The 8,579-nt window shown below is 45.3% G+C and overlaps 1 protein-coding gene across 1 annotated transcript; it reads left to right on the top strand.

Moving 5' to 3' along the window:
* Positions 1-5,511: 5,511 nt before the first annotated feature.
* On the top strand, positions 5,512-7,189 carry LOC123103562 (putative FBD-associated F-box protein At5g50270). Its single transcript, XM_044525183.1, has 3 exons — positions 5,512-6,452; positions 6,546-6,740; positions 6,821-7,189. The coding sequence occupies exons 1-3, from the start codon at positions 5,553-5,555 to the stop codon at positions 7,124-7,126; spliced, it is 1,401 nt and encodes a 466-aa protein (XP_044381118.1). The 5' UTR covers positions 5,512-5,552; the 3' UTR covers positions 7,127-7,189.
* The last annotated feature ends 1,390 nt before the right edge of the window (positions 7,190-8,579 follow it).

Below are 8,579 nucleotides of genomic sequence, written 5' to 3'. Positions count from 1 at the left end.
ACGTGCGGCGATCGGCGATCGATCGGATCGATCGGGCAGGCGGGCCGCTGCCCAGGTGGAAGGCTGGAAGCTGCACGGCTGCAGGCGGGCGAGCCGAAGCCAGCGCGGCTTGTGGGCAGCGGCTTGTGGGCATGCTTAGGACGTGCGAAGCTGGCCCCGTTGGCTGGTTTTGTGCGTGCTTGATTGGCTAGGCCTGGTTGTAGCTGCGAGGTGGAGGCGTGATGCTGCCTGGACGTGATTGGGTAGGCCAGTGCTGATATAGTGTGCAACACAGGAGACGTGAGAGTTGTTTGGACCAAAAGAGAGACCGAGTCTCCACGTGACACAGAGATAGGCAGGCATCAATCGCCGGAAAGATGAAATCCATTGATACTCCCTCCGTAAACTAATATAAGAGCGTTTAGAATACTAAAGTAATGATCTAAACGCTTTTATATTAGTTTACAGAGGGAGTACATGATACGAATCCATCCGGAAGGCTTAGGACAAGGCAAAGCAAAGCTAGCATCGGAGTTTTGTGCAAGGAGCCGAGCCATCACGTGAAGGCCAAATAAGTTTTGGTTGGAATTTGCTAGTACTACAACCTCGTGTACTTGGGCATTGTGTGAGAAGAAAGCACGGATAATTTTTCGCAGGGTCAGTCGTACAAAGAACCATGGCGCCAACAGGTATCAGGTTTGAGGTGGAGAAGTTCATGGAACTGAAAACCTTGGGTTCTGGCAGACAAGGGTGAAAGATTTGTTGGCACAATGAGGATGCTTGAAGGCGTTGCAGGAAGTCATGTCAGCTAAGATGAAATTGTCAGGTGATGGATGGAAATTTTTTGGAAGGCGATTTGGGAGCCTTGAGCGTGTCAAACAGTCGAACGAGTTTGGCTGGGTCGGACTGGGCAGTCTGACAGGATCGACGCAAGTCGGTTGGTACAGAAGACGGTGGTGGGATCAGCGACGACGACACAAGGCATGATGCTGATGGTGACCGACTTCTGGCGTGGAAACACGTGGCGCAGGCCCCGAGGGCTTGTGTGGCTTCGACAAGACTATGGTGCGGGGTTGATTCAAGACGGTGCACACATGAGAGCTTGAAGTCGACGGGGCGCATGGTGGACTGATCATCTACCATGGAGTCATGTTGAAGGTGGAGCTGGATTGAGGGGCTACGGTGTAAGGATCCACAGAATCGAAGCCTATTCAGCGGAGGGGAAAAGCGAGGGACGCGTAGTTTGGACTGGAGCCCAGCGGTCTGATGGAAGCGTGAAACTCGTCACCGGTTGGCGATGATCGGTGGTACTCTGCAGTGTGGGTTGAGTGGTGTGGGTCGCGACCCTTGAGACTCGACCGGGACAGCGGAGGCTCGACGCGGTAATAGCGGCGAGGCGTGCGGTACGCACGGGACATGGAGACGGGCCAGGGCTCTGGTGGTCATACATGTGGTGAGACAACTGCGAATTTGACTTGGGATGACTACAAGCAATGGTGAAATTTCTTCAAGTTTCAGACATGCAGTCAAGAAAGGAGCGGTGATGTTGAGTTCAGGTAACTCTTCTGTGTGACACCCAATATGTGAGTTGTTCATTTTCATGCAGGTCTGTGATCAGTGTGTGATGGCGTTGGACTGATACTCTGGAAGTTGGGAGCGCAAACTAGAGTAATGTGAAACATAATTTCGCTCGAGTGTTGACTGTGGTCAAGAAAAGAAGGGACTACAAGTTGCAGGTGGAGTCACATGAAGTCTTTAGAGTAGCAGCGGTACTCACGGGATAAGCTCAAGTCCAATGTACATGAAAGTTTGACGCATTAACGAATTCATGGTGGTGAAGAATATTTGCCAAGGTGGAGTTTGTTAGAGTTGTGTCGAATATAGTGTACAAGGTAGGTTACAGTTGGACTTATAGTTGTATTGTGTTTACATAGGATATGAAGTCGTGTCCTAGTAGGACACTTGTATCCTAGGCCTCTCATATATAGCGAGGATAGACACACGATGTAACCTATGCCAACATAATAGCACAGGCGCGCAAGGGGGAGCCGGCGGCTTGTGCCGGCGCCCGGGTGGCTGGTGTGCGGTATTGTGACGGTGTCACGGGGAGGAGCGCCCGTAGTCAGGCCCCGGGGATGTAGCCATATCGGTGAACCCCGTTAACAAATCTCGGTGTCGTGCTTTTATGATTGCTTGGTCCTCGGATGATCGACAGTTATCTCAGATTTATTTTAACAGAAGCTGCTACTCTTGTTGTCCACTGCTGTATACTACTCCCTCCGTTCGAAAATACTTGTCATCAAAATGGATAAAAAAGAATGTATCTAGAAGTATTTTAGTTGTAGATATAATGTATTTTTATCCATTTTGTTGACACTTCGGACAGAGGGAGTACTAGCAATGGCAGCCCCTGCCACAAACTGCCTTCCTGGCTGTGTATTTGTCGTTAGTGGAACACATAGAGTAATTTCAATTATATTAAGTTTCAAAAATACAAATGTTTGTTTATTTATTATTCTTGGATGTGTCTGATCAAAATAGATGTTTGAAGCAGTCCTTGGAAGGATTGTCTTCCTTTTGTGATGGGAGAGGTGAGAAAGAAAAAACACTACAATTATTTCTTTTGGTAGAAGCAGATATTATTTGGGACAAAGAAAGAGCTTTGCATTATGGGATGAACAATCAATCAACATCACTGATTAGATAAATTACATACATTCCGATTCCAATGTGACAAATAAGACCAAAAAAAGAAAAAAAGGATAACAGGAAAACACAGCTCATTTCCCAAATTTCATCGTGAATTCATCGAATGCAGTCTTTAGTTTACAGTAACAGAATTCCAGATTGGATTTCCAGAAGCATATGGACATGCTCTCATTAACAAAGTTTCCCATGCCTGCTGATTAATGATGAATAGATACTTGTACTGCAGAAGAGTGATTACAGCTTATACAGAGCACAAGTGCCATCGGCCAAGAAGAGCTACTACTGAAGTATAGGCCGCATCAGGTACAGGCGTGCGCAGGCATGCTGAAGCTTGTCTAACAAATGCAACAGTAACTGATGAGCAGAATACTCATTTCACCCAGCTAGCTAGCGTAATGTACAAGAGGATCACATGTGGTTGCCTTGTTGCAGAGCATCTCATGTTCTCCCCCCTTCAGGATTGTGCGCTGACAATGCATTTGAGCTCGGGTGTAGATACTTCGTGTCCGACTCGCATTCTTTTCTCCTTGTCTTGGATGCAAAGCAGGAAACAGCTCATATAGAGCAGTAGTAACAACTAACAAGAACAGCCCAGATTTTCGTTGAGAAACTGATGTAACAACTGCAAAACCTCAGTCCAAAATGATCGCAGAATGTGCTTGACATTGCAGCCCAGAATATGATAATGATCACAAACTGAGTCAGTCAGTCTGTCTGTATCTTTGTCGATGCTAGCAAATAGGACAAGTATGAAAAGCGCACATGCCGGTTTTCTTTGACAGCCTTTAAACCAAAGAGCATGCGTGTAGGATGAACTAGAAGTTATATTAACAGAGAAGTAATAGGACTCAGATCCGAGTCCACGCGGACTTAACCCTGGGAGAGGTGGAAAGCATATATGTATCCTAAGTACAACAAAACAGGTATTAATATACAGAATATGTAAAGTACATGATCAGTTTACTTGTTTCTGCCAATGACAGATCCTACCAATTATGGGCTATGAAGTTCCATATTTCTAATCTAGGTGAAGAAATGCACATGAACACGGAGAATCGAATCACGTTAATTAGCTTTAGTAGGCAAGCCTAGCCTGTAACAAATTCACGTCAGCCATTGCTAGCTACAAATTGCTAATGTATTCTGCTAATACATAATATATGCACGATAGAGGAAACAGAAAACACTAACTTTGGGAAAGCGACGGCCACAAAATCCTTTCCCAAGATCCTTTTTGGCAAATTGTAACATTCCTTGTGTGCGATGTCATCAGGAAGAAACCTTAGCTTGGGACAGTCTCTGAATGATAGCTTGACGAGGTTTTGCATAGCGCCCTTCTCTATTTCAACTTGGTTGAGCTGTGTTGCGCCCCATCTGTATGGATTCTTAAGTTTTGGAAGTAAACCTGCGTAAAAGTCCAACCAATTCCCTTCAAAAGCCTAAGTACGCAAAGAAAGCATAGACCACGTAACACGAACAGATAGGAAAAGGTTTGTTCATCAAAATTGTTGCATGACAGGGTCAACTGAGTGAGGCAATTAAGGTGTGACCAAGAAGAGAAAAGTTGAGGCAACAATATTTTTCCTAACTGTCCTCCTAAACAAAGCAAATAGCGGGTTTGAGGTAAATGTAGCTCTTCCAGCCGCATCACCTCATCCTCAGCTGCAGCGTCTTCATCAGAGCCGCTAGTGGAAGACGGGATCATGTTCACCGCCGCACTGTGCAACCCAACAGACTTGTGTCGTCACTCAGAGAGGCGTTGTCTGAAACCATCGCGGTCGCCCTGGGATCCATCGCTCCAGCATCGACCGCGTGCCACACGAGACGGCCGCTGATGAAAAGAGCCGCCACCCGAAGGGTGGGAGGCGTATGACCTAAAAATGATCGACAGCTTCACACACGTAGGGAGGCTGCTAGATGTTTCTGTGGCTGCTCATAGTGGTGAGTATCATGTACTAGTATCATACATATGATACTAATGTATGATACTATTTTAGTATCATGTAAGATCATATTGTCATGCATAACACAAAGTAACATAGCATTTAACATGATATAGTATCTACCTATGTTACTCTAATCCCCTCTCTCTTCTTTAATTCTCTGCCACATCAGCATGTTTGTTATTCCCAAGTATATGATACCACCTAAGTTACCCCACTATGACCAGCCTGTAAGTGAGTCCGTTAGAGCGTGATTCTAAATAGTGAGCAAAGGCTGACTAGGTCCGATTCTCACCTAGTCTAACAACTGAAAATACTTAGTATTGAGGATCAGATGTCTGTGAACGCTATGGCTGGAGAGAGTCGGAAGAGTGTGTCGTTTCAATCAGTGTTTTAAATAGCGGGCTATGCCAAATAGCGGCGGCGGACCTCTAAATAATATATAGCCGAAGTCATAGCGGCCAATTTGCACATCAGACCATTACCAACATCCTGCTGAAAAGGTTATAGTCGGCTATTTAAAACTATGGTTTTAATGTGTCCAAACATATGTGAGATTGCAAATCAATTTGTGGTTAGATGGCTATGAGGACAGTGCTATTTCCTTTCCACTGAAGTTCAAGTCCAAGACCTGACATAGATGCTTACATTTTTCTGAATTTATTGCATGCTTTCCGGTGATGGCGTTTAATGAGATGAAACATTCACAGGGATGAGTGTATGCTCATGTAAGTGAATGACTTTGATTGTTCCTTGTTTAGAAAAATAGATGTGACATTTATTTAAAGAAAAAACATAAAAAAAGGAATTACAACGACGAGGAGAGGAATTAATAGTCGCCTGGATCTAAATTGTATCCACGAGCCACCACAGCGTTTCGTTTTGCAAAGTTCGCATGGAGTCCGTTTAAACAAAAACTTTATGGAGTTGAGATCGGGGAGTCGCCTCCGCTCCTCGCGGCATCAGCAGCTAGGTCTTCCACGCGGCGCCGCACCGGACCGCATCAGCGCCCTCCCCGACGACCTGCTCCTCCTCGTCCTCGCCCGCCTCCCATGCGCCGCGGCCGCCGCGCGCACCGGCGTCCTCTCCCGCCGGTGGCGCGGCCTCTGGGCCCATCTTCGCCAGATCGTCCTCCATGACACCGAGTTGGGCTCCATTGAACCGGCGCTCGGCCGCGTCTGTCCCGCGGTTTCCCTCCTCAAGATCCACGTCCCGGAGCCACCTGAGCAGGTCGACGCCGACAGCGTGAACTCGCTGCTGCGCGCAGCCGCAAGGCTGGAGCCGGAGGAGCTCTTCTTCCATCTCTCACCGTACTTGTTCGGCCCATTCCCGGTCGTCGATCTGCCTTGCTTCCGCCGCGCCACGTCCATCGCGTTGCACATGTTCTCGGCCATACGCGTGCCCGCCGGCGTCGAGTTCCCCGCGCTCGAGACGCTGTGCCTGTCCTGCTGCAATGACGCCTTCGACTCCTTGCTCTCCAGCTGCCCTCGCTTGCGCACACTTAAGCTCGACGGCATTGTGTTGAACGAGACCTCCCTAAGGGTCCACTCGCCGTCGCTGCTGGAGCTTGTTGTAGACCTCAGATTTACACACAGTGTCAGCATTGTTGCCCCTGCGCTTAAGCAGTTGACCGTGTCCTTCACCACCTCCAAGCTCTGCATCATCTCCGTCTCGGCACCAATGGTGGAGAAGGTCTCGTGGAATTGCTGCTACTACTATGGGGTGCATGTTGTTTTTGGTCTTTGGTACCTGGAGCAGGTGACTCTGCAGACGGCAGAGAGACAAGGACAGCTGCCTTCGCTGCACATTCGTGCCTCCGCCGTGCGCTCCCTCTCCTACTCAATTTACAGCAAACTCCGAGTAAAGTAATCTTTGTGAATGATATATATCCTGCCAATATTTATTTTTCTTCAGGGCTCAACTGTTGTTCATGATGACGCGGACAACTTTGCGCACGAGGTAGAGAAGCACATGGTTGCTACCTTCTCTGTTTTGGATCTACGTCTCACAACATATGGGCATGCTTTTGGAGCATTGGTGTTTCATCTCCTTGGGATGGATCGAATTCGTACCGCTATGCGGAGGCTTAAGGTCGTCCTACAGAGATTGGTACGGTAATTCTCATTTCCGATTACTTATCTCAACAATACATTGTGTAGTTATATATAAACATTTATTTTTTGTTTTAGGTGGAAGAAGGATGCGAATCAGATTGTCCATGTGAGCCCACACACTGGAGGTCCCAAACTGTCTCCTTGACTGCTCTTGAAGAAGTGGAGATCAACGGCTTCGAAGGAGAGGATCACGAGTTCGATTTTTTGAAACTGATAGTTAGATGTGCACCAATGCTTAAAAGAATGATTCTGAAGTTATCATGGGAGTCCTCGGAAAGTAATGATGTGTGCACAAAGATATCCAAATTCTTCAGGACGTTTTCTTCTTTGGATTGTTGTGCTCATCATAGCTCCGGTGAGGTATATGTTTGGCATGAATGATTAGCATGCTCTCCTAGATGAAACAAAGATATAATTGTTGTTCTTTGTAAGATTTGTCGAAAATTTGGTATTGACACGCCAACCATAAAGTTTGGTTGTTTATGTATCCCATTTATTAGCTGAATGAACATGCTATATTTCTATTGAATATTTGTGAGAATACCCTCATAGTTCTTTAAATTAAATATATAGAAGCTGAATAGTGCAGTGGGTGATAAGAAATTTTCAATGTTTTTTATGCAGGCATGCTTTTGCGTTTTGCAATCTTGTCTAATATGCACACCCTTATGTTTCACATCTGTAAGATTCTCTAAGTTAGCTGCATAGATATGTGATTTTAACTGGAAATATTAATTTGTGCCAAACCCCAAGGTGTTGCTCCTGGGTCTAGAAAGGCATCTCTCTCTTTTGGACGACATGAATAACACAGTTGTCATCGTCTCATTTCAAAGAAACATCACAAATCAGGGTGGAGACTTGTGTGAGATCTTACATTAGGTGAGATCAATGAAATCGTTTTTTTAAAAAGATCTTCATGTTCAAACATTTGAAAAAAATTGTAGACATACATCAATGGTTGATGTTCAACCTCAAAAGGTTTTAGCTCCTAATTTGACCTAGATTAATATAATTGAAAAAGACAAAATTGAACATGAATAGTGTTAAGGTACTATTCACCAAAACTGCCACTATTCACATCCGAATTTGTCTTTTTGAATCTCCAAATGTACATTGAGTTTTGAGGCGATTTGTTTTTCCAGAGTTGTAGACATACTCCACATGGAAGTTGTCAAATAATTTCAGAGTTTTTCCAAATGTTAAAGTATAAATTTTGGGGTTTGATCTCATTGATCTCATCTAATGTGAGATCTCATACAAGTCTTCCCCCACAAATCAGGACTCAACTATTTTCATGGTTCAGTCTGGTAAAATGAAAGAAAACCATTCAGGTTTTAGTATCAAAGAACATGAGCAACACAAGGCATGTTACTATTGGACATACATAAATTCAGTGACTGTTACACCATTACTTGAGCGACTTGTTGAACTCACACATCTAGTTTAACTACCCGACACACGAACACCCCCATTCACTCGTGCAAGCCTGCACTGTCTTTTCCCTTGTTGCTGCTTTTGTGGCAGATCATCATGTCCAGGGAGGAGATGATGGGTGCCCACCTTTCTCATGTGAAAATATCCTAGACATATTACTTCCTTTCCATTGGCGAGTTGATGCTCTTAAGTACGGTGTTGAAGCATATGAGCTGGGTAGCGCCAGTAGCAGGGGTTTACTTCCTTTCGTGGATATTTCAATTTTCCCAACTAGAAGAATTCTGCCTCAGAGAGGTTAAGAAAATACGTCAATATATGCCTCCGTGATTCAACCTGGTGATCACCCCACGGTTCCATTTTCTCCCAAATTTAGTTTCTCTGCCTATTTTCTTGAAGAATT

This window comes from Triticum aestivum, chromosome 1B (genome assembly GCF_018294505.1).
Source record: "Triticum aestivum cultivar Chinese Spring chromosome 1B, IWGSC CS RefSeq v2.1, whole genome shotgun sequence".
NCBI classification, from domain to species: Eukaryota; Viridiplantae; Streptophyta; class Magnoliopsida; order Poales; family Poaceae; genus Triticum; species Triticum aestivum.
The sequence above is the reverse complement of the archived record's forward strand: the minus strand, read 5'-3'. Positions and strand labels throughout refer to the sequence as shown.